Source organism: Hemiscyllium ocellatum, chromosome 4, assembly GCF_020745735.1.
Source record: "Hemiscyllium ocellatum isolate sHemOce1 chromosome 4, sHemOce1.pat.X.cur, whole genome shotgun sequence".
In the NCBI taxonomy this organism is placed as follows: Eukaryota; Metazoa; Chordata; class Chondrichthyes; order Orectolobiformes; family Hemiscylliidae; genus Hemiscyllium; species Hemiscyllium ocellatum.
The window spans coordinates 50,948,551-50,976,154 of NC_083404.1; the positions used below are offsets into that span (position 1 = coordinate 50,948,551).

Below are 27,604 nucleotides of genomic sequence, written 5' to 3' on the forward strand. Positions count from 1 at the left end.
GTGACCATGGAATTTTAGACAAATCAACCTGACATTGTTAGCAGGAAGGTTGTGGATTTTTTTAATTAAAAGGAAAAAAATAGAAGAATATCTATAATCCAAAATATAATAACAGTAATTTCAATGGAGAAAGTTGAAGCAACCACAAGGAATTTTTTGAATATATAACAAAGAGAATTGTCAAGCTTAATGCAGTGAATGTAAAAATCTTGATTTCCAGAAGGTCCCACACCATAAATTAATCAACGAAGAGAATATGGAGTTATGGAAAGAGTGACTGAATAGATTGCAAGTTGACTTCAAGATCAAAAGCTTGGAGTAGTTATTCAACAAGGCAGGAGGGAAGAATGGAGTTCCACCAAGATCAGTTCAGTTTATGGTTTAAGTTAACAGCTTAGACTTTGAAATCAAAAATCCAATTTCTAAATTTGCAAATGACAAAAAATGTGGCAGACAGTCAATACAAAGGGTGAGATGGATAAGATTGGGAATTGAAGTTCACAGAGAAATACAATTTTAAGAAATCACATATTGGGAAATACAAATCTAAACATGGTAGGGATATAAAAAGGATCTGTGAACACAGATATGCAAATCACAAGTTGTGACACAGGTCAATAAGACCAGAACAGGGGAGACAATGGCCTCGTAGTATTATCACCGAATTGCTAATCCAGTCACCCAGCTAATGTTCTACAGACTGAGGTTTGGCACTGCCATGACAGATGGCAGAAATAGAAATCAAATAAAAAAAACACTTGGAATTTAGAGTCTAATGATGACCAGGAATCCAACGTCAGTTGTCAAGACATCCCATCTGGTTCACTAATGTCCTTTAGGGAAGGAAACTACCATCTTTATCTGGCCTACATGTAACTCCAGACCCACAGCAATATTTACTCTGAACTGCCTTCTGGGCAATAAATAAAGCCCTCATCCCATGAATGAACTTCAAAAAACCCAGCAAAATAAGTGCTTTGGTTTAATTTGTAAAGGAAAACACTGAAAAATAGAAAAACTACTTAGACCTGCACCCCGAGTCTTAGTTCCACTACAGTCCGCGTATTGTTGGTGTAGTTCGGGTTGGATGCTGGGATATTTGAGCAAATTTAAAAGAGGAGATAGGCAGATACTTAATTAGTAACAAACAGATTGAAGGTTGATGAGGAGCAGGCAGGAAAATGGAGTTAAGGATGAAAGGAGATCAGCTATGATCGTATTAGGTGGCAAAGCAAGCTCGGGGACTAAATTGCCTACTGCTGTTCAGAGCATTTATGTACTTTAATAGCTTTCAATTTTGTAAGCAAGCCTATTATGTGGCATAAACACACTTTTTTCACACATATCTACCACTCTACCTTCTCCATCATTTCATCAATACTTGATAAAGTTAGTCAAATGCAATTGACAAATCTGTGTTGAATTGCCTATAAATTTCCTAAATGCCAACGGAAATTCTTCCCCAACCCCACTCCTGCATTACCCGCTCAACATTTCCTCAATCACTGATATCAGGCTGACGGGCTTAATCCACTCTCCATGGTTTATAAATTATATGTAGCTACCCTTTAAATATTAGCAGGTTTCTAATCCCTTTTTTGATTTCACCATACCTTCTAAATTCAAATGGATTCTCTACTGTATTATGAATGCTAGCATTGTCCTAAGCTGCCCTTTTCTGTCTCATTTTTAACAATTATGTCTTTATTAGCCTGGAATCTATTGCTTTGGCTGCCATTGCTTTCCCTCTCATAGGAATATCTTGAAACTGTTTCTGGATTACCACCTCTTTGACAGTCTCCAGTGTTCAATAAACAGTCACTCAAAGAGTCAATATATAGCTTCAACATAAAATTAATCTCATCTACTGTATTTTGCATTTTTAAATTTCAAGAAGATTTGGAGCCAGAACCTACAAAAACACTGAAAGCAAGAGACTTTGTGGACCAGATAATTTTCTATGAAACTGCCATCAGTTGCCATAATCATCCACACCAAGAGCAGCTTTCAATTTAAGTGAATTTACAATGGTGAGATTTAAACCCATGTCTCTAGTGTAGGATTCTGAATTACTAGTCCAATGGCATCACCACTACACTACCATTTTCCCCTTGTGTGTAATGCAAGCATCTCAAATTGCTGAACTACCATATGTTGAGAATGTCTGTTCAACAACAGCAAACTAAATCCAATCCTGAAGGTGCACTAAAACCAGCCACAGGGAAGTAACATGACCCCTGTTCTGTAAAGGAGGAGATACATGCATAAAGATATTGCAGTATGGGGAAACTGGAACTTCTTCATTATATGAGGAAATATTTATGCCTTTTTACTGGTGTCTGCTTTGAGGCATCAACTTGCTTTGGAAACTATGCAAGTTAGCCAAGTTATTTCCCATCAGTTGTTGAAAGATGCGACTGATAATGAACAGGTCAGAGATCATTATAAACATGAACTAGTCACATGGTGCCTTCTGCAAACAAGTGAAGATAGAGAAAAAAAGAACTTTGATGAACAAAAGGGTCGCTTCAGTAAACTCTGGACAGCAAGCATTGAACTGCTTTTCCAGTCTCTACGCCCAGAACATCCATGTATTTATTGTGCCTGTCTGTGTGTAGAAGGGAAATATCATAAGTGGGTTAAAGTTTTAAATAGTGAAATAACACGCCGACTGTACATGATTGCCTATCTGTAGCTACAATCTATTTTGGGTTTGGTTAGCTCAGTTGACTGGATGGCCAGGTTGCGATGCAGCATGATGCCAGAAGTGTGGGTTCAATTCCCGCACTGATGGAGGTTACCATGAAGGACTCTCCTTCTCACCCTCTCCCCTCACCTGGAGGCATGGTGACCCTCAGGTTAAATCGCCACCACTCACCTCTCTCTAATGAGATCAGCATATTGTTTTGTAGGACTGGGGTCACGATCTTTGGAATCTAGCTGTTTGTAATAGATAGCAATTCAAATTCCAAGTACAAAAATCATCGGTGCTTTGTTAACCCTGTGATTTAAAAGTCAGGTAAATGGTGGCATTTTGCGTGGAAAAAAAAAGAGATTGATTCTCATTGCTGTATCCTGATAAGGCATAAATCTTTATAGTGCACCCAGTTACACAACATTGGATACAAGTTTGATTGCGGTCACAGATTATGATTAGGGTTTGCAGCTTACTTAGAGTCATAGAGGTGTACAGCATGGAAACAGACCCTTCGGTCCAACCTGTCTATGCCGACCAGATATCCCAATCCAATCTAGTCCCACTTGCCAGGACCCAGCCCATATCCCTCCAAACCCTTCCTATTCATGTACCCATCCAAATGTCTCTTAAATGTTGCAATTGTACCAGCCTCCACCACATCCTCTGGCAGCTCATTCCATACACGTACCACCCTCTGCATGAAAACGTTGCTCCTTGGGTATCCCTTATATCTTTCCCCTCTCACCCTAAATCCATGCCCTCTAGTTCTGGACCCCCGGACTCCCTGAAGCCAGAGAAAAGACTCTGTATTTATCCCATCCATGCCCCTCAATTTTGCAAACCTCTATAAGGTCACCCCTCAGCCGCTGACACTCCAGCAAAAACAGCCCCAGCCTGTTCAGTGGGCGGCACAGTGGCACAGTGGTTAGCACTGCTGCCTCACAGCACCTGAGACCTGGGTTCATTTCCCGACTCAGGCGACTGACTGTGTGGAGTTTGCACGTTCTCCCAGTGTCTGCGATGGTTTCCTCCCACAGTCCAAAGATGTGCAGGTCAGGTGAATTGGCCAAGCTAAATTGCCCGTAGTGTTAGGTAAGGGGTAAATGTAGGGGTATGGGTGGGTTGCGCTTCAGCAGGTCAGTGTGGGCTTGTTGGGCCGAAGGGCCTGTTTCCACACTAAGTAATCTAATCTAATCTCCCTATAGCTCAAATCCTCCAACCCTGGCAACATCCTTGTAAATCGTTTCTGAACCCTTTCAAGTTTCACAACATCTTTTCCAATTAGAACGAGACCAGAATTGCACGCAATATTCCAACAGTGGCCTGACCAATGTCCTGTACAGCCGCAACATGACCTGTACTCAATACTCTGACCAATAAAGGAAAGCATACCATACGCCTTCTTCACTATCCTATCTACCTGCAACTCCACTTTCAAGGAGCTATGAACCTGCACTCCAAGGTCTCCTTGTTCAGCAACACTCCCTAGGACCTTACCATTAAGTTCATACGTCCTGCTAAGATCTGCTTTCCCATAATGCAGCACCTCAGGAATGATTGATATACATTGGGTCATTTACAGTAGCTCATTTTTCTGCCATTCTTTTATGGTTGCACCGTTCATCAACACGAACTGGACAATTGAACTATTCCCTTACTTCCTGTTTATTGCAGTAAATAAGTTGTACTTTGGCGTTCAATAGTGAATTGGCTTTACTTTTTCAATTGGTTTGAATACTAATTGCAGTAAGGGACCACATTTCCTGGACTGTAAACTAGTAAAGGGAAGTTGCTACATTGCTGTAAGTACTAGAAAGTTTTTATACAACTTGAAGGTCAAGTGAAGTTGTGTGGCAGACAGGTTAACTATCTAAGTTTGTTACTTTTCAGAGTAGTGAAGTGGATACTTTGAATATGGCACCAGAACTCTGAATCAAAAAAAACTCTTACTACAGCCTTTTGGATCTGCTTTTAAAGTGCACTTTCAGACTTGCGAGGCAGTGCACTCAGACACCTCCCTCCCCTCTCTTCCGAGTGAAAACCAGGCTAAGAAACCTAGAGATTTGATAGAAAGGATTCCAATGCAACACCTAGGTACACCCAACAGCTGCTGGATCATAGATCAAATCATTACTGCATGGACAATATTGAGGCATCATTACTAAACTGTGAGAAACTCATCCCCTACCCCCATGTGGTCTGAAATGTGATTTACAGAATTGGTTTCTCCTTGACTATATTTTCCCCAAACAACCAGTTTTGTCTGCCTTAACCATGAATGAATGCGTGCATGTTTGGGTCTGGAGGTGGTATAGCAAGAGTTGCATAATAGTAAATCAATTATTTTTCATCATGTGTTAAAGAAGAAACTTGTTTACAATAGTTAATTTAATGGTGCAAAACTGGCATGAATTACTTCCGTTTTGAATAGCAGTCATCAGGAAAATCAATCATCACGGTGGTTTGACATTTGTCACAGCTTGTGCAATAATTGGTCTATTTGCACACTATTCCCAGCGGAGTCATGACACTGATTAATTTTGAGTAGGCTTTATAAAAACCATTCATTTTTACAGAATAGCTCAAGGGACAAGGCAGTTTAGCAACAAGCGTAGCTTCGGAGAAACTGGAAGCTCTCTCCTTGGAGCAAAGGAGAAGGAGGTGAGATCTGGAAGAAATGTACAAAATTGTGCTTAGATAAGGTAGGTAAAGGAAAGCTGTTTCTGTTAGCTGATAGTGCAAGGACTCTCACAGATTTAAAAGGTTCTGGGTAAGAGATACAAGGTAATTTGAGTAACAGCTTTTTTTCTTGTGCACAGCAAGTAGTGATGACCTGGAACTTGATGCCTGCAAGGGTAACGGAAGCAAAGATGAAGAATATTTTTAAAAGAAAACTTGACTGTCACCTGAAGGGAGTAAACTTGCAATGCAATAGGGATACAGTGGGGAAACGGAATAGACTGGATGCTCTGCAGGTAACTGGACTGAATGGTCCAGTTACCTGCAGTACAAGTCCCTTCTTCCCAAGTGCCAGAGAAATCCTAAGCTCTGTATGGAAATTGTGGGCTCGACCCCAGTATCAAGTATTGAGCATGTTTGCTATTTTTAAAGTGATTGTTCAAATGAACAATGGCAAAGTACAAATCTCTTCACAGTTCTCGCTGGCAAGGACAGATGTATAAAAGAAAACAAAAAAGTGTTTTCTTTATGAATAATATCTGAAGAAAGTTATTGTTCTACAACCAATGTATTGCAAAAACAAAAGAACATGTTGAAATACGTGTGTATGGATTTTGTTGCTGTTGGGAGTGGGTGGAAGATGAGAACATTTAGAAATATGACCGACACATTATTCACCCGGAGAAAGTGGATCATGGACAGTGAGAAAAACATCCTAAATAACTGCATCTATTACCTTCAGCTTACTTTCATTTGAATGATATATCACCAATTGCTTTTCTCTTTAGTTCCTATTTATAAACACCCAGGATTACTGGCACCAGAACCTGCTTACACAGAGTATATCAATCAATCGGTACAGCATCAAAATCAATTTGGAAGACAAAATGAAATACACAAATAGAATGGTGTTTGAGGAAGTTGTGGCACAGGTTTTAACAGAAAAGATAAACCACAACTAAAAAACACAATAGAAATTATTAGGAACATTTACATTCAATAGCATTATGCTGAGGGGATCTTATACAAATGGAAGTGAATTATATTGTACACTTCACTTTATTTTGTCTCCAACCCAGCTGCTGAAGGACTCCGTTTGCACACTGAATTCAATTCCCAACAGCCAGAAGCCTAGAGCACAAGATGCTCTTTGATTGAGAAAGAACTGGAAATTCATCAATGCCTTTTGGAAGGTCAGACCATACACTTTAACAACAACATTTCTATTCACTTAGAACTTGACACAAAAGTTATTCTTAAAGCAAAAACAACAATTTCTGGAAAAGCTCAGCAGGTCCGACAGAACTGGAGGACAGAAATCAGTTAACACGTTGGGTCCAAGAACCATTCTAAGGAATAGTCACAAGGAAGGGTCACTAGATCTGAAACATTAACATAGCTCTCCACAGATGCTGCCAGACCTGCTGAGCTTTTCCAGAAACTGCTGTTTTTGTTTCTGATTTACAGCAACTGCAGCTCTTTTGGTTTATATTTGTTAATAGAACACTTCTTTGTGCCCTCAATAGGCAGAAAATCAATGAATGAAAATTTTAATGCCGGCTGGTCTTATTTACCAGTTAAACTTGCTGCTCTGGGCGACTCTTGAACGGATGTAGATTTGGTGCGGCCATGGTGCTTGCGCTTGCTTGTAACTGATCGTGTTGTCCGAATGTGCACCTCACTGACTTTGAAGAAAGCCACCATAAAGGGCTGCTTGTCATGAGGCCCATGTTGCCCAATCAGACCTGCCATTTTGGGGTTGATACCTTGTCCTGCAAGAACATGAAATTTGAAGTAAAAACAAATGTATTGAGTCAAAACATTCCCACAATCTGCATTTGCATTCTTAAGTACATGTGCTAGTTTTATGCTCCAAATCACAATTCAAATATTCCAAAGACAATGTAGAGATACAGCATGGTGACGACAAAAAGTCCATTTTAAACATTCCCATTACTTGCTGGCTATAACCCACAATTACTTTGAATAGTCCCAATTGACCTTCCAGGAACCTGCTGAACAAACACCAGTGATTGAATCACACTTAAGTTCAGTACTGTTTTAGAAAGAGCATCGCCTTCCTACTATAAATTTCAGTACCTGCTCTGTACTAAAATCCTATAAACGCTTCAAGCGCAAGATCGCTGCTTGGTATGCACCTGTCCCCATAAACATTCTTCTGGATGTGGAGAGCTATTAACACTAATCACTTGCGAGCTGTTTTGCAATTGAATTCACATCTGGCACAATCACATCTTATTGAAAAAGTCCATCTCCCAGCGGTCTTGGTTATTATATCTCACCAAACATACTTGCATTTACTGCTACCATGCAATTATTTTTCTTGCTAGCTAGGAACAGCACCTCTTTCGTGGCACTTGGGCAAGAAAAGGGCCTAAGAAAAAGAATGATTTGGAGATGCTGGTGTTAGACTGGGGTGTAAAAATCACAACACCAGGTTATAGTCCGACAGGTTTAATTGGAAGCACTAGCATTCGGAACGCTGCTCCTTCATCAGGTGTTTGTGACCTTATGAAGGAGCAGCGCTCCAAAAGCTAATGCTCCCAATTAAACCTGTCGGACTATAACCTGTTGTGTGATTTTAACTAAGAAAAAAAAGTTAGCTATATTTAGAAAATTCAGAGGCCTTAGTGTACGAAGCTCAGTAAGGGGCAACTGAACATTCCAGGAGGTATTGCTAGAGATCCCAAAATGGTAAGGAAAAGTCAATGAGTATTGTGTAAAGATCAGAGAGGTGAGGCAAGGAGCATAAAAGTTTGCACCTCTCACAAACAGTATTGCTGCCAGATCAGAGTTTCCACAAATCATAGTTGCAATGAAGAGTGAAAAGGCCAGAAAAGAAATTTGAGGCCTTGCCAATTATGTAATCATTGCCTACACTTTGAACAGTCAGGTGGCTACCCTTAAAAGACAGAAACATCCAGCAAGGAGTGCAGAGAGTACTGCTTGAAAGCAGTAAAATTAGCACAGACCAGCCAGTAACATAAGGTTTGCATTTTTGTAATGCTGCATTGAATTGTTAAAACGTCTGGAAAAAGAAGGATATACTGCAATTTGCCGTGGTACAGAGTCCAGCAAGCTTTACAATCAAATTGAAATACCTTGGCAGAATACAAGCGTATAAACTGAAAGAACTTAAAGTGATATTACACGAGTACTACATCATTTTAAAAACTGGGGACCGAAATGTGAAAGAACTGTTTTGAAAAAAAAAGTGTTTGTAAGAGTGGCTGCAGTTTTGAAAGTAGGCAACCTGAAATTGTAGCATTTTGGGCAAGTGCTTGAACAAGCAGAATTGGAGTTTCGATTGCAGCCAGCCAATCTGGAGTCAGGGGAGTGTACTGATGTAGCTTTGTTGAGAATACAAAGTTGATTTGTCTGTGTACTAGTGACCTGTAATTAATGACTTAGTTAGTACAGAAACCTGGTCCACACACAAAGCCTTGATCTGAAAGAGTCAAGGAAATTCAGGAACATGTAAAAAAAATAGCATTTGGCATGACTCCAGAGATAGCAGGGTTTGCTTTACAGCATGATACCCAAGGGTATCCAGCCCAATACGCTGCACATGACTCCATGCAAGTGGTATCAGTTTGAGGAAGGGTCACTCGATCCGAAAGGTTAAGTCCAATTTCTCTGCACAGATGTGCTGCCAAACCTGCTAAACGTTTCCAGCAATTTCTGTTTTTGTGTGTGTGGAACCTAAAGCTTTTCACTTTGCACTCATCAGATCTAGGACATAAGAACGAGACACCATTTCTAAAATGAAATTAAGATCACCTGCTTGGCTTGAAGGATGATGCAGTTGAACATGCTGGAACTTACATGCTCAGCTACTCAGGACACTTATGTGGACAAAAGTCAAATGCACAGACATTGTATCTTTTCCATAAAGAAAGGTAGTCGTAGAGACAGAAATTCTTCTGCATCCCTATTACAACACCGTGACCAATCAGAATCTACTTGCCTGGTCAGAGAATTAAAACTGACAGCTAACACTCTTGGTGCATTTCCTATGACCCAATCAATCAGTTCCTTTTCCTATGCTGTTTAAATAAAAAAGTGTCCATTTTGTGATGTCTGCTTCTTGTGACTTTGTTTTAATGAATGCAAGATAAAATGTCAACTTCCAATCATGCTTAAGAGTGTATGGAACACCTAAACTGTCTGGGTTTGTGAAGTCAGAGACTTCCAGGGAGCTGGGGTCGTGGTAACTGTCATTGTTGTATACATTATTGTGTAATGCGTTAATGATAGGGAACAAGCTTGGAGAGAGGAGAGGTGTTGATAATACAATGGTTGTGAAGGGGATAATGGTCATGTGGCATTGGCTGCCCATTTTATTGGTGTCACAGTCTGTAGTGCAGACAAGAGTTCTACTTGACATTTTGGAGGGAGCAGGTGTAATTGTACCAACTCCCTAAGGTCCTAGTGATTATGCCTGACCAAACGTAATTGTATTTATTACACTTATGCCGTACATGTTGCAATTTAAGAACATTGCCTCTTCTGAAGGTACTTTCCAGCAGAAATTTCCTCTACAACTAATCATTAATTAGGCCCAAAACAAAGAGGGCACTTGTGGCAGCAAACCACCTCAAAACAACCCTCAGGCAGAATCATAAAACTGGCAAATGGCACAAGGTACCAACTGAGCAGTCATTTGGGAAAATACCACAGTAAACAATGCCTATTGATAGGTTGTTTCATAGAAATGTTGAAAGATATGAACAAGAAAGGAACTGGGAGAATGTTTCCCTGGCTGGGAAATCTAGAATCAGGGGTCACAGACTCAGGAGAAGGGTGCTAGGCCATTTACCATTGGTGATGTCCCCAACGTTCCTCACTCAGTGTGTGAAGCACATTGAAGAATTGGGCAGATTGATTTGTGAATGCTAACTGTATCAAGGCAGATATTCCAAGGAGGGGCTGAATGAGAGAGGACGCTTACAGGGTAGAAGGCTTATTGCTTCTCCTCATCTTTGACATTCAGCAACATAGAAATATATGATAGAGTATTTGATAATGCTCCTGGGAAGCACATTATATTGCTTCCTCTGCTGCAAGTGCTGAATAAATGCAAGTTACTGCATTACATGGATGTTCAGAAGTTGAAGTTGTAAATAACGTAATAAAGGAAAGGAATTGCAGTCTGAGGGAGGTTAGTGGACTAAGTTACACGGTCAACCTAGGAATGAGATTAACATTGCTGGTGGTGGTGCCTTTCAGATTCAGCTCTTTACTTTGAAATGCATGCAACTGGAAACTCCTTCAATCTACCTACCAAATATTGTCAGCAGAATCTGACTTTTAACCAAGAATTGCTGAGTTTTTGTTTCACTAATTGGGAGTTGAGATGCCCACAAAACCATGTTGTTTGCTTGCCTTTAGTTGCTTTGAAATGATGGCGGTTGCTACATTTTAAACAGCTGCAGATGTGTGTTTTCACGAAAGACTTTTTCTTAAATAGTCAAACCTACGTTTAACAGACACTTAGATATATAGATGAACAGGAAACCTTTGAAGGGATATAGGCCAGGAGCAGGTAGCTGGGACTAGTTTAACTTGGGATCATGTTCAGCATGGACTGGTTGGACCAATGGGACAGCTTCTGTGCTCTGTGAATCTATGACTCTATTGGCCAGCAACAGCAGTCATGTAGCAAAGAAAAAACATTAATAGTTTGTTTTGGTGATGAGTTTCCAATCATGAAACTCTGCTGTACAATGCAATGCTGCCCCTTACCATGGAATTAAAAGAATAAGTCAGGATACATCTGACAGCAGTCAAACAAAATTCACTATTATCCATCTTTTTTTCCATCCAGCCCAAATTTAAAAAAAAATAAACTGGTCAGACCCATTTTTCAGGGCAGGGCATAGGCAGGGCTCACAGTTGGACACAAATTGAATGATGGAATAACTATTTATGGAAAACTCCCTTCTACCCAGGAGCCTGACTGACCTGGCTTTTCCAACATAGCTGTTTCCTCAGTTGGCCCAGAAGAATAAAATTAGGTATTTAACTCAAAAGCAAAACAATGACACTTTTGGAATTCTGGAGTTCCACATGAAATACTGACAGGTTAATTCCAATAAAGTTTTTTTAAAATAATAAAAGGAACTATGTCTAGACATAGATGATGTGGCAAAAAAAAACAAGGAAAACATTTAACTCCCTTTAAACAAATCTGACTAACACATTGCGCCATGGACTAATTCACATCTTTGCTTGTGTTCTAACGTGTGATCTCAGTGATGTGAGAAATCTCCTTCCACAAATGTAATTATTTACATTAAAATGCTTTGATCTTTTCAAACTCTAATATCATTGCAAACGGTTTCCGATTGCTCAGATTGTAGAATCAGACAATTATCTCTTCAACCAATTAGGCCCCAGGGACAGATTTGTAATGCAAGACACTTAACATAATGACAATTAAAATATATACATGTTAAGAGTTTGGATTTTGAACTATGGCACGAGGGGTCTAATAATTAATTTGTAAATATTTCTCTAGTCATAATCATTTATCAGCATCTGTGGAGAGAAAAACAGTTAATGTTTTGAGTCATATGGACACAGGTACTGCCAGACCTGCTAAGTTCCTCAAGCAATTCTGTTTTTGCTACAGAAAAGGAGCAATTGTATTTTACCACATTCTGAAAATTTTAAATTTGTGTTACAGTAAATAGCTTGGTTTATTCCATTTTATTCTTCAATTCTGTTGCATAATAAATTTCAACTTTATTACGAAACCTGAATCGGCATCACTGACAGTTTGTGTTTCAGCGAAAGAACACTTTGTTAAAACTAAAACAGACCAGGCCAAGTTTCAGTCTGGGATCATACTTGTCCAATAAAAACAGCACCTGGAGTTATAATGTATTTGAGACACTGCTTTATAATCTAGGAATAACCCATTAAGCTGCTTAATAACCAACTGGATTTTACTGAGAAAAGAATTCTCAAACATATCCAAAAGCCCACTTCAACAATCACCACCACTTTTCGGTGAAAAGTTATGCATGCTTCCCCCATCTGGTCAGCTGATGTTTGATAACAAAACCGTGGGCGGCACGGTGGCACAGTGGTTAGCACTGCTGTCTCACAGCGCCTGAGACCCGAGTTCAGTTCCCGACTCAGGCGACTGACTGTGTGGAGGTTGCACGTTCTCCCAGTGTCTGCGTGGGTTTCCTCCGGGTGCTCCAGTTTCTTCCCACAGTCCAAAGATGTGCGGGTCAGGTGAATCGGCCATGCTAAATTGCCCGTAGTGTTAGGTAAGGGGTAAATGTAGGGTATGGGTGGGTTGCGCTTCGGCGGGTCGGTGTGGACTTGTTGGGCCAAAGGGCCTGTTTCCACAGTGTAAGTAATCTAATCTATAAAATGTACAGAGGAACAGAGAGCATGAGACACAAAGCAAGAGTAAAGAGAGAGTGAAATAAACACAATGAGAACATCTTATATGTGGATACAAAGGAATATAGTGAAGTCTTTTCTCATAAAATAACGTCATCAGAAAATACATTCAGTAGTCCAGGTTACACTGCAAAGTTTCTAGATCTTAGACCTTTGTACAGTTCAAATCACATCACTCTGGGACCACTGCACAGTCTGAGTGCCCTATGAAAGCCAGGTCTCCTCTGTCCTCTCAGGTGGATATCAAAATTTCCAGAACAGTATTTGTCAAGATGAGGATGGGGGTGCTATTCCAACAAGCCAAACAACATCACTGAACTGATTCCGTAGCTCCAAATTGTACTCAGTGACTTCACTACAAAGCACTTAATTGGCTGTAAAGCTTTTGGAATGTCACAAAAGATATTTGCTAGTTGTTTCTCGGAACTACAAATTCGGGATAAAATTATGCCAGTGACCCAATTGCAGCTGTTAATAGCACTGAACTTGCAGTTTCATACACCAACATTTTCTACCTGATGGTACATAAAGATTGCAAGTAGTGAAAAATGAAGAAAAGCTATTCATAAAACTGCACCAAGCATTTTCAATGAATCCCAAAGAAACAAACTGATGCATTTTCTAACATTATACATTTCTGTGAAGAATACTTTATCCGATTGGTCAAATGTCAGAGAAACGGGATGCCCAGAATGTAACTGGTCAGAGGTCTCCCCTTGGTATTGGTATTTATTTATTTTATTTATATTTCTGAATTAATGGAGGCTGCTTCCAGAGAAAAAGTTTCAACCTCTCAATTTGCTCACATCAGTGCAAGACATTAAGGCACATATGAGGTGGAACTTCAACACATTCTGCAGAATCTTTGGAGTTACTGAACTCCACAGATGCTGCAATATAAATATCAACTTGCTGAAAACAATTATGGGTTGAGGTCATTGCTCATTGGGCCAGCATTTAATGCCCAAGCATTAGATTCCCCAGAGATGGTGGTGAGCTTCCTTTTGGAACGGTTGTCCCTTTTGACGTGGGTACATCTACAATGCTGATCGCAAGGGTGTTCCACGACCCAGCTGCAGCAAAAGAATGGCAATATAGTTTTAAACCAGCATGGTAAGTGCAGGACAACTGGCAAATGGTAGCATTCCCCTCTATCTGCTATTGTCGTCCTTCTGGATGTTTGTGGTCATGGGACAGGAAGGTGCTATCTAAGGACACAGTGAATTTCTGCAGTACCTTTTTGTAGATAATTCACACTGCTAGTACTGAGTATCGGTGATGGAGAGAATGGAGGTTTGCGGATGATGTCCCAATAAAGCAGGTTGCTTTGTTCTGGATGAGTGTCATTGGAGCTGTATTCATCCAGACAAGTGGGGGGTATTCTATCACACTCCTGACCTTGTAAATGGTGAATCAGGATGGGAGCTGTTCACTGCAGGGTTCCTTGTCTCTGACATCCTGCGGTAGTTGCAGTACTCATACTGAAGTTCAATTTCATAATATAAGAACTAGGAGGAGTCGGCCAACTGGCCCTTTGAGCCTGCTCCGCCATTCAGTAAGATCATGGCTGATCTTTTCATGGACTCAGCTCCACTTATCCACACTCTCACCATACCCCTCAATTCATTTATTGTTCAAAAAAAAGCTAAATTAGCTTTAAAAACATTTACTTAAGTAGAGTCAACTACTTTAGTGGGCAAGGAATTTCATAGATTCACAACCCTCTGGGTGAAGACCATCCTTATCAATTCAATTCTAAATCTGCACCCTCTAATTTTGAGGCTATGCCCTCTTGTTCTAGTTTCACACACCAGTGGAAACATCCTCTTTCTGTCTATTTTATCTATTCCCTTCTAATTTTATATTTTTTCTATAGGATCCCTTCTCATTCTTCTAAATCCGAATGAATATAGTCCCAGTCTACTCCATCTCTCCTCACTGGTTAACCCCCTCAACGTAGTGAACCTCCCCGGCACCCCCTTCAGAGTCAATACATCTTTTCTCAAGGAGGCCATAACAGCGTGCAGTACTCCAGGCGTGGCCTCACCAGCACTCTATACAGCTGCAGCATAACCTCCCTGCTTTTAAACTCAATCCCTTTAGCAATGAAGGACAAAATTCTATTTGTCTTCCTAATAACCTGCTGTACCTGCAGACCAACCCTCAGTGATTCATGAAAATGGACTGAGGCCCCTCTGTATAGCAGCATGCTGCAACTTTTTACCATTCAAGTAATAGGCTTTCTTGCTGTTACACCTACCAAAATAGATGACTTCACATTTATTAACATTGTATTCCATCTGCTAGATCTTTGCCCAAAGTATCTATATTCCTTTGCAAAGTTTCACAGTCCTCTGCACACTTTGCTCAGCCACTCATCTTTAGGTTATCTGCAAACTTTGACACACTACAGGTGGCCCCCAACTCCAAATCATTGATGTAAATTGTGAATAATTGCAGTGAATAAAGCACACCCAGTAGTCACTAATTGCCAACCAGAATAGCACTCATTTATCCCCACTCTTTTCGTCCTGTCAACCAATCCTCTATTCATGCTAATACTTTACCCATAATGCCAAGCATTATCATCTTAGGCTTTTGGAAAGCTAGGTACACCACATCTACTGGGTCCCTATTGTCCACTGTGCACATAATGTCTTCACAGAATTCTAGAAGCTTAGTTAAGCATGACATGCCATTCATGAACCCATGCTGCGTCTGCTCAACAGGACAATTTCTATCTAGGTGACTTGCTACTACTTCTTTCATAATAGACTCAGGCATCTTCCCTACTACAGAGGTGAAGCTTACGGGTCTATAATTCCCCATCTTTTGTTTACCTCCTTTTTCAAACAGTGGTGTCACATTTGTTTTCAGATCTGCTGGAAGTGCCCCAGAGTCCGGTGAATTTTGAAAAATTACCAAAGTTGCACTTGCTTTTCTCTCATCATCTCTTAGTACCTTGGGATGCATTCCATCAGGGGCAGGAGACTTGTCTATCCTTAGCTGCATTACCTAAGGATAGACAAGATCTACCTGGTCCATGATAACTTCCAGGATGCTGAGAAAATGGGGAATTCCATTCCAAATGCTTCAGCTTTGTCATTTGCGCTGTGCTAGGCTTCCCCATTGCCACAAATGGGGTTATTTGTGGAGACACCTCCTCCAGAAAGTTGTTTAATGGTCTGCCATCATTCACAACTGGATATGGCAGATCTGATTTGGTGGGTGTAGAATTTCTTACCTACGTCTATCACTTGCTGCTTATGCTGTCGGGCACACAAGTAGTCCTGCATTACAGCTTTACCAGCTTGACATCTCATTTATAGATATGCCAGGTGGTACTCCTGGCATGCCCTCCTGGAGCCCTCATTGAACTTCGGTTAATCCCCTGGCTTGATGTGGGTTGGTAATGAGGGGTATGTCCTGGAAAAAGTGGTTGCAATTTGTGCTTGAAAATAATGTTGCTCCTGCTGATGGCACCTCACGATGCCCAGTCTAGAGTTGCTGGAGCAGTTCAAATCTGGCACATTTAGCATGGCAATCATGCTACGCAACACCACAGATTGCATCCTCAAAGTGAAGACATGATTTCATTAGCAGAATTGTACAATGATCACTTATACGGACAGTCACAGACAGATACATCACTGACGGGCAGATTCGAGAGAACAAATTCAGTTGATATTTTACGTTTTGTTGGTTCCTTCACACCTTACCACATTTTCAGTCTAGCAGCTGCATACTTTGATATACGAACAATAGTGATCTGAACTACCCACTTCTAGTGATGGACTGTGAAGTCCCCCAGAGTACCTTCTTCACCCTTGCCACCATCAGTGCCTTCTCCAAGTTCCACATAGAAGTACACTGATTCAGCCGCTGAGTGTGGAGTGGGTAGTATATGGTAAATCAGTAGGTAGTTTCCTTGCTCATGTTTGACTTGAGACTTCATGGAGTCCAGAGTCAATACTGAGGCCTCCCAAGGCAACTCTCAACTGAATACCTCAGTGCCTCCACTTCTGGCATAGTATGGTGCTGTCTGGGACATGGTCATACTCACAATATCATACCTTCCAGACAATGTCAGGCTGTTGTTTGCTAATTATGGCACTGGCACAGAGATGCTGGCAAGGAGTAAGGATTGATGAAGAATGAGTTTACCATGGTTAGTTCCAGTGCCCAAAATCAATGCCAGAAATTTCATCTGGCTTCATTCCTTTGCTTTGAGATGGCTTAACAGTTGATACAACTGAGGCTTGATGGGCCATTTCAGAGGGCTGTTAAGTGTCAGCATCTGAAATTGCTGGCAAAACTCAGCAGGTCTAGCAACATCCACGGGAAAAGCAAGAGTTAATATGTCATGAGGCTGGTGTTGAGTGTTCTCAAGAGTCACTAGACTCTAAATGTCAACTCTGCTTTCTCCCCATAAATGCTCAGATTTGCTGACATGACCATTGTTTGATCCTTGTGCTGCCATTCTTGCCACCAACGTCTCTTTCAGATCTCCAGCATCCGCAATTCTTTGTTTTATTTACGAGTCAACATTGCTGTGGGTCTGCAGATCATATCCGGTAGGACAGCAGATTGCTTTCCCTAAAGCACAGCGCTTAACTAAATGTGATTTTATGACAGTAGCAGTCAGATTTTAATGAATTATAAATGCCACCATCTGCTGTGGTGGGAACTGAGCCCAGGTCTCCAACACTGTGGTTACTAGCCCAGTAACAATACCATCATGCCATCTCCACGCAATGAGCAGATCTAAAACTGATTGCTGGCTTAACAAATGATTTTCACACAACTTCAAGGGAATGCATTTCTTGCACATGGAGGGCAACACCATTCAAAGATGGACAAAAAAAAAATCATTTACAAAAATGGCAACAGAAGAAACTTATAAACAATACCAAACATGCATGTACTTTCATAGAATTCAGTGCACACAAACAGGCTATTCTTAACAAATACTCTCCCTATGATCCTCCTCCAATATCAAACTCACCAAACAAAAGCTTCTGTCCCCTTCTCCCTGATTTTGCTTCCCATTAACTACTCCCTGCGGTAGGGAGTCTCATACTCCAATCACACTCCGGACTTTTATACTGACAACTAACAGACATTTATCAGCTCTATCTCTAGTCTCATTCACAAGTGTAAACATTCTCTCAACATATATTCTTTCTTTTATTTCCTCCTCTACAGAGTCTTCCATTAGGACATTCAAGCTTCCTTTCTCAAGACTTGCAAATTGACTAGTCTTTTTCAATAGATATCCCCTCATTTTACCAACACAAAACTAAAAAAAAACAGGTTTGGAGTCAAGTGTCATACCAACATTTCTGGGTACTAGTATTATGCTACCAACCAACATTACATAGCAAGAGCAACACCTTCATTTTGGCAGAAAGGTTATTTTTATGGATAGTGCTGAAATGCTCACCTTTAGTGTTCCAAATGATTTTACTTCCAAAATCTTTCATAAAAGATGAAATTTTATACAATGAACAAACCTCTGGTCAATACAGCACTGAAGCTTTTGATATGCTCAAAAGCAGTTCCTGAGGAGATGAAGTACCATTTTCACACTGAGAACATCCTCCATTGTGTTGTGTGGTACTACCACCACACTGAATGGGATAGGAATCAAACTGATCCAGCAATTCAAACCTCAGCATCCACAAGGCACTAGGGGCCATCAGCATTTAACCACAAACCTAGGCGTTGTGCAGCACTTGTGTGAATGTTGCTTACTACTGTCAGTGAAAGTCTGAACACTGTCTACATCTTGTTGCATTTGTACATAAGCTGCTCCAGTATTGCAAGATTTGCAGTGTTGAACATTGTGCAATGATCGGCAGACATCCCCATTCCTGCTCTTACAATGGAAACAAGGTTATTGATGGAGCATCGAAGGTGGTTGGGAAAGGACCCTCCTGAGAAACTCCTGCTGAGATATCCTGGGGCAGAGATGACTAACCTCCAACAAACACAACCATCTTCCTGCGTGCCAGGGATGACTCCAACCAGGGACTTCCTCCTCTTCTCCCCACTCCCCGCATTGACCCTATTGCTCAAGTAGCTCCTGGATATCTTTTACATTGTTAGTGCCATAAACACAGTTCAGGACAGCTCTCTCTCAAGAATTCTACTTTGTGGACTATGTTACACAGTCAGACATGTAGGAAGTCATAAACAGCATCACTGTTCACCAGGTTCACTTTCCTGGACATGTGCAGCTCCAACAAAAATCACCAAGCTTGACACCATTCAGGACACTTTATTGGTACTCCATCAAGCTCCTCAACATTCACTTGCCCCAACAGTGACACACAGTGGTAGCAGTGTGCAAAATCTACACGATCATTCAACAGCACCTTTGAGACCCACATCATCTTTCACCTAAGAGGTCAAGAACTACAGGTACAGGTTGTTCTCCAAGCCATACTATATACCCTTCCCTTCAACGTCACTCAGTCAAAATCTGTAACTCTGTCCTCAACAACATGAGTGAACCTCTCTCTGTGGACTACAATTGTTTAAGGGACACTTCACCACCACCTTTAAGGGCAATTATAGGTGGGAATTAAATGCTGGCCTAGCCAATGAGAATCACATCCCATGAATAAATACTTTTAGAAATTGTTGTAGCCCTGACAATGTTATTAAGAGCATAGGTCTGAAACTCAAATCAATAAATATTAGCAGTTGCAATCAATACGCCATTTCTAAAGTATCCCTTTGCTACATGTTGAACTCATTTTACTGTCCCTGCTCCAAACAATTACTGTTTGAATTGATCCCATTGAGAAACAGAAGTCATCTTTTTAAGTAGACTGAATTCAACATTGCTGAATCTATGTTTCAATTCCAAAATCAAATTCATTTGCTAATTTTCAGATATTCCACTAGTTCCCTTAAAGTTATGGACCGACACTAGTCCAGTAATGCTTCTATCACATGAATGGTCATGTCAATTGCAATATATAAGATTAATTTGTTTGTTTCTTAGTGCAATGAAGTTATTGCAGGATGAATCTTTGAGCCCAAGGTGATTGGGCATGGAGCATGAAACAGAAGCATGGAAAATTTGAGTTTCATGAATTTCACCATATGCTTCAAACAGATTTTCCATGTGCTGGTTGCACATTATGTAAGTTGCTTGCATAAAAAGCATCACATGATAGCACTAGAATGGCAGACAACTAAAGCAAGCATGGCTCCACCAAGACTATCGAAAAGGAACACCTGACTTAGTACATCTCCCAGTCCTTCCTCTTAGATGAGGGCCAGTAGTTCTATGCTTGGCATGCAGCCAGGTGTGTTAGACCGATGTTTCAGGAAACAGCCGCACTGGCACAGGTTCCATATATTGTCAAAGCGGTTATTGAGCTACTTAGCCTGAAACAGGCAAAGGAACATCCACGTCACTCTCCAGACCTCACTCCCTCTAGCTTAAAACAAAAAAATTAAGGCACTGGAGGCCAAGTAGTAAAACATTAATTGAGATTTCAGCTTCCTGGATGTTCTCACATTAATCATTCCAATCTCCACATGTCAAAGCATATTTCATATACATAGAGTTTTAAATATAATGAGTGCACAGACATCAGCAGACATTCTGTGGCACTGTGCCCAGAAAGAACTATTTTCCAAATACCAATTTGTTAACCACAGAATGTAGAAAGCATTCTCAGAACTCCTGATAAGATAAGTTCTGTTTCCCTGCTTTTTGCAGTTGCACTGTGTAACCTTGTTATTTAATCTCTCCTGGTTTCTGCCCCAGTGTTCTTCACATTTGCTCCTTCCATATCTCCATTTCTCATTTTCACTCGCTTAAAAATGGTTAGATTTCTACCTTCAGTTTCGATGAAAAGGTCATTGACCTGAAACATTAACCAGGTTTCTCCCTTATAGATGTTGCCTCACAGACTGAGTGTGCCCACGTTTTTTGTTCTTATTTCTGTTTGCAGTACACAGAATTTTAACTGATATTTTGGTGATCGTATTCCACAACTGCCAAATTTCCATGTTAGAAATCATGGACAAGTAACTTCAGTTCACAGTATTATTATCCGATTAAGTGATGTTCTACAAGAACTAGAAGCAATGCTGAAAATACTTGAGGCTAAGAGCTCGATAATGAAGTGGACAACAGACACACACCAAATAGGACAAATACCATACCCCAATGAAATTATCTGTAAATACCTTTTGAAGAAAATCAAACACCCAAATTCTCAAAGAGAGCTCCACACATTTGTACAAATCTCATGTCTGCATATTTAAAACCAAATGGTATCCGAATGGCAAGAGAAGCCACTGTGAAGTTGATGATCAGATACTCAGTAGAATCAGCAAAGACAGTGTCATAGACCCTGACGAGGTGGTAGGTGGCTCAGTGGTTAGCACTGCTGCCTTACAGCGCCAGGGATCCGGGCTCAATTCCCACCTTGGGCAACTGTGTGGAGTTTGCACATTCTCCCAGTGTCTATGTGGGTTTCCTCTGGGTGCTCTGGTTTCCTCCCACAGTCCAAAGATGTGCAAGTTAGGTGAATTGGCCATGCTAAATTGCCCATATAGCGTTAGGTGTATTAGTCAAGGGTGAATGTAGGGGAATGGATCTGGGTGGGTTGCTCTTCCAGGGTTGGTGTGGACTTGTTGGGCCGAAGGGCCTGTTTCCATACTGGAGGAAATCTAATCTATTATTGCTCTGAGAAAGAGTTCATGCAAAGATGCTGCATGAATCATCACCCAATCTGATGTCTCAGTCTTAGATAATCAGGAGATTTCAAGGCAGACAGACATTTCATCTGACTCTTGATAATAAGTAACCACGTCTAACTTGTCAAATGTAACTTTTACCTATGGTCATCATTCAAATAAACTGCAAGACAAGTGCCTCTTCTTGTTACAACTAACTAGTGGTCTGTCCTCTACCACTGGAATTGGACATGCTCTTTAATTCAGCTCTCAAGGACAGGCGGCACTGCTATGCCCCAAACCCCAGCTGTCAATGGTTGGTAACCAATCCAAGTCAAATACAACACTGTGAACAATCAAGATCGGTTCATCCAACTGTCCCCATGGCGACTAAGAGTCAAGGAGAGATTGATGTTTAGCCAAGTGCCAACAGAGTCTCTTGGGAACACACCGAAATCTAGAAAATAACACAGGAATCACATTATAGGTTGCTGAGAATGTAAAGGAAACAGAGGAAGAAATCTGTAGGTAAATTAGAAGCATAGGTCAACAACAAAGTTAGAATAGTCAGCAATAACAGTGTCACCTCTCCAAACAGGTGGAGGTCAGAAGAATGTCTCCAGTGTATGGTTGTCACTTCAATGAGAAATGAAGCATTACTTAATCTACTTCTAGGTGGTGAGCCAAGTATGTGATTTAAAAGCTAAGAGGCATAGGAACTACAGCATAAACTTTATAGGCCTCACTATAATGCCACACTATTCTGATCACTCAGGGTGTTGTACAAGTTGAGCATTGGTCTTTGCTCTTGTATGTTTACCTCATGCTGCAGATCAAAACATTCCAGTTTTGTATTGTAAAGACATTCATTCCATGACTGGTCGTGCATTTATCTACCTCAAACTTCAGCCAGGGAACATCTGTTCTACCTCTTTCCAACCCCTTAACTTACTTACTTCATTTATGAAGCTTTTTAAAAACTCTCTAACAACACTTATGGTCAGGACTAAATAACTTATGTGACTCAGTCATACTTTATGTTGCAATGTGCCTGCACAACATCCTACGATGATTTATTACACTAAGGTGATACACAAACAAATTGTTGCTGTTACGTATCTGTACTGCTACATTTACTGAATGCATCACACTCCGGTCTCTGCTTCTCCTTTCCATTTAAAATCTTCTCTGTTAGGAGGAAGTTTAGTACATGAAATGCTGTCCTGATCATTATCATGGAAGTTGAAGCCATCATTGTTTTGTTCAAGATGAAGTCAAATCAATGGTTCCCAAACTGTTGGTCACAACCCTGGATGGAGTCACAGATCACATCTGAGGTCAAAAGCACCCCATCTTCCAAGGAGTTGGGGAATGTGAAGAGGCAGCTGCTCAGTTCAGAAGTAATGGAGTAGCCCCAGATCCACTGGACATACTCAACCAAGCAATAAGTGGATGGATGGTGAGATCAAAGTGATCTTTAACTACAGAAAATATTTTCAGCGGCAGGTTCTAATGGGCATGGGGTGTTAGACAACAAGACCACAGTAGGATTTTGGTTAATACCAGAGGCTAAAGGCTGGTTAGACAAACTCCTGGTTATATATCATTCCAGTCAGAATATTAGTTGAAATTACATCACAAAACTCAAATGCACAGAGTACTGGCTCTCCCATATAGGAACACATCCAGATTGCACTCATTTATCTTAATTAACGTGTGACATCACCCATTCACAAGCCCAATTTGGCCTTGACATGCCTGTCAGACTATACAAGATGATTGTAGATATTAGTGTACAGGCTTGGTGCAGAAGAGGCTGAATAGAAACAGTCCAGTATAGGAGAAACAGAGGTACATGAGTGGAGAAGGTAGGGGTGCTGAAAGAGGTGCACCTGCACATCAGTGTCTGGGCACACACATCTGTGCACACAGACATTTGGACATTTTGGAAGGCGTGTTGAAGGTGCATGTATACGTCTATATATGTGTAAGCATGTGAAGCTGGAGGGGGTGTTGGAATCTATGTGGTGGATGGGGGTGTTGGAAGTTATGTAGTGGTGGGGGGGGGGGGGGGGGGGAGAAAGAGAAGGAGGGTGGCGGTGTTGAAAGCGATGTGGTGTTGATGGATGAGGGTGTCGGAAGCTATGTGCTGTTGTTAGGTGAAGGTGTTGGAAGCTATGTGGTGGTGGTGGGTGAGGGTGTTGGAAGCCATGCATGACAGGGGTAGTGTTGGGGAGGATGAAGGGTCATGACAAGTGTGCACGCCTCTGTGCAAGTTTGTGCGTTCACCTGTGTAAAAAGGAGCTTCACTGAATCTTCTATCACCATGGATTATGGAGAGATTGAATGAAGCCTGAGAGTGCACATTCAAAAACTATTTTTTGTAAGATACTTCACAAACAGATTTTCATAGTTCTAGGTTGCATAAGTCGATCAACAACAACATTTAGTGGCAATATACAGTTGTTACTGTATAGCTTTATATCTGCTTATTTGTGCTGGCATGTTAACATGGGGTTAAATTGGAAACTAGACTGGGAACCAAGTCAGAGGCAGAGAGAGAGAGGAATAAGAGTTATGGTGTGAGTAAGATAGTGCGAACAAGTAAGTGGCTCACGCTGAACTAGGTGGGGAAAAAGACTGCGAGAGACCAAGTTAGCTGAACCATTAACTTTTATGCTGCAACTTGTTGTTGCACTCTTGTTTTGCTCTCTAGTTTTCCTCTTTTGTGCCAAAGAATCTAGCTTCCAACAATAGCGTGATTGTAAATGTGATTTCCACAGTTGAAATCACCAAAAAGGATTGTGCTGTAATGAAAAGGGTCCAGCACCCCTTTTAACCCCAATTGACAGTGTCAATTTAGGTCGATTGGCAGCATTTGTATCTCAGTTGGAAGGATGGGAATGGAGCCTCTGTACCAGTACAGAGGGAGCACTGTATTAAAAAGCAACACTTCTTTAGATGCAATAAAAACTGCTTGCTCAGATGAGTATCAGATCCCCCTGCACGGTTTCAAGAGGAGAAATCTCTTAGCAGCTGGACCAATATTTCTTTCAGCCAAAACAAACAAATATACAGATTAGCTTTTTTAAAATTAGTTATTTGTGTAAAGCCACTGCATTTCAACAGTTGCTGCAGATGCCTAGACAAGAGAGAGTCATTGTACAGCAGAAATAAGTTGGTTTTACGAGTCTCACTGTGGAGTGTGTCCAGGAAGAACATTTCAATTGCCTGGTGCCTGTTATTCATCTTTCAACATGTAAAGATTAGCTCAATGGCAGGGGTTGGGGGGAAGAGAGGAGGAGGGGGCTAACACTTCCAGCAGGTAATTAAACACAAAATCAGAATGTGCGATACCAATTATAGGTGGTGGGCCACAAGTTACATGGAAAAATGGCTAGAACGCACGCTACTAAAAATGACAAAGAAATCCAGATGTTGGAGACCCAAGATAAACAAACATTGCTGGAGAAACTCTGACAGGTCTGGCAGCAAGGGGAGAAAGCGGAGTTAAACTTTCTGAAGCATCACAGGACACATATTTCAATTCACTCACTGGTATCACTGGCTGGGCTAACATTAATTGCCATCTCTCGTTGCCCTTCAGAAGGTGGTGGTGAACTGCCTTCCAAAACCACAGCAGTCCACATGCTGTAGGTTGGCCCCAATGCCCTTACTGAGGGAATTCCAAGATTTTTATTCAGTGACATTAAAAGAACGGGTGATATATTTCCAAGTCACGACAGTAAGTGGCTTGGAGGGGAACTTGAAGGTGGTGTTCCCATGTATCTGCTGCCCTTGTCCTTCTAGGTGGAAAGTGGTCATGTGTTTGGAAGGTGCTGTCTAAGGGTATTGGGCAAATTTCTGCAGTGTATCTTGCAGATTATTCATACTGCTGTTGTTGAGCTTTGGTGGCGCAGGGAGTGGATGCTGTGCCAATCAAGCAGGCTACTTCTTCCTGAAATGTTGTCAAGCTTCTTCCAGTGTTGTTGGCGCTGCTCCTGCCCAGGCAAATGGGGAGTATTCCATCACACTCCTAACTCACACTTTGCAGATGATGGACAGGCTTTGTGGAATCAGGTGAGTTAATCACCACAGCATTCCTAGCATCAGAAATCCTCTTGTAGCACAGTTTCTGTTCAATAGTAACCCCTACGATGTTGATAGGGGAGATTCAGTGATGGTAACACTATTGAATGTCAAACAGCAGTGATTCTATGATCTCTTATTGGAGATGATCATAGCCTGGCATTTGAGTGGCACAAATATTACTTGCCACCATCAGCCCAAGCCTGGATATTGTCCAGACCTTGTTACATTTGAACATGGACTGCTTCAGTGGGCTGAGGAATCATGGACGCTGCTAAACATGGGCATGGTTGATGATTGCACAACACCTGACCTTATGATGGAAGGTCGGTCATTGATGAAACAGGTGAAAATCGTTGGGCCTAGGACATTACCCCGAGGAATCTCTGCAAAGATGTTCTGGAGCGAAGATGGCTGACCTCCACCAACAACCACCACCATTTTCCTGTCTTCTTTTGAGAAACAGGCAGTTTGTCTTTGAGAATTAATTCTACCCTTGCATTTTTTTTAAAAAAAGAGAATAGATGTTTTGGGACCAGCTGGCCCAATCTGCTGGCTTGATCACAAAGTTTCCCAAACTCAACAAGCGGCCCACAGCTCAATGAATCAAATTCATAGGAGGCCTCACCCTGAAAATGGTCCCAATTTGGGTAGTTTGCAAAACTCCCTTTATGTAAAGGCAAACATTATTCATCTGTTTACAAGGTGTGGCTCCTAATCTTGGGAGAGGTTGGAGAGGTCAGTTCAACCACAGCAAGTACCAACCACTTTGGTCTGGCACTGAGTTGTCATCTAACCACCATTCCATCAGTGAAGACTCAGAAACGCATATTTACTTACACCGGTTACGCTGAGAGAAGAACTGAACTGTTGTGCCAATAGCTTTTCCCTAGCTTGAAAAGCTTGGTGCCACACTCAGAGAAACTTGGCTGCAATTTCAATCTGGCCACACATTTGGTACTTGCATGTGAACATGTGGTAAGCATTCCTCCTTTGTGTGGAGACCAGGATCTGTAACAGGCTGGAACCTGGATCCCATGGAGAGGATTTCCAGAGAGGGGCATCATTTGGGACATTTCCATAGATCAACCACAAACCAGAGTTGGCCAAACAAGAAGTGGCTGAAACAGCTCATGCTGCACTTTGCTGAACATGTGCTCCTTTGGGCCAGTCTTCTGTGGGTAGGTTACTAACATATTCCTGAGACATAGCTATCAACATTCCAAAATATTTTAAGGGATTGAGCCAAAGGGCAGTATGCTTTGGTAATTAGCTACCTGGAACCATAAAATATTCCGTTTCTCTGTCTACCAGCAGGCTGGAAACAACTTATGTTTTAGTTCTATGGATATCTGCTGGGTAGAGATTAGAAAGTGGATCAGGAACTCTTTAAAGATGATAACCTGAGGATCACACCTTACACTCTTAAGTTTTCTGACAATGTTTCCCTACCTCAGGCATCTACTGCTTGTAAGTACACTTAAAAAGAAGAGTTTGAAAGAAAATTCGTTGGACCCAAAACATTAACTTCTGATTTCTCGTCACAGATGCATCCAAACCTGCTGGGATTTTGCAGCCCTTTCTGGTTTTGTTTAAGCGAGAGAGGAAACAAGGCACCATTCACAATGGAATGCACACATCTCAGAGTTCCAATTACAAATCATGGTCTTTACCTCATTGCTCATGGGGTGGCATGGTCAATCGTGATCTCAGTGAGTGACAATACCTGTATGTTCACTCATCCCCACCCCTGCAAGCCTAGGTAAGGTTTACAAGCCATGACCAGTGGTAGAACCAGCAAATGTTTAATGGCGATAGTGAAACAGCTAGAAGCTCAAGCGCTGCTTAGAGTCAGAGGATCATTTGAGAAGAAGACTCGTGTTTCCTTTAAGCAGAAGGGAGGATGTATTCCCTTCGTTAGCCATATGACTCATTGAAATTGAAAGGCACGTATGGGCAGCTGAAAGGTAAAGGTCAAAACTGCAAAGTGTGGAG

At 41.2% G+C, this 27,604-nt stretch overlaps 1 protein-coding gene across 1 annotated transcript in view; it reads right to left on the reverse strand.

Annotated features, from left to right (window-relative positions):
* bmp6 (bone morphogenetic protein 6) overlaps positions 1-27,604 on the reverse strand; it is a 133,253-nt gene that overhangs the window by 44,364 nt on the left and 61,285 nt on the right. The window contains exon 4 of the mRNA XM_060823153.1: positions 6,952-7,149. Coding sequence (XP_060679136.1) covers positions 6,952-7,149 — 198 coding nt within the window. The remainder of the gene's footprint in view (positions 1-6,951; positions 7,150-27,604) is intronic.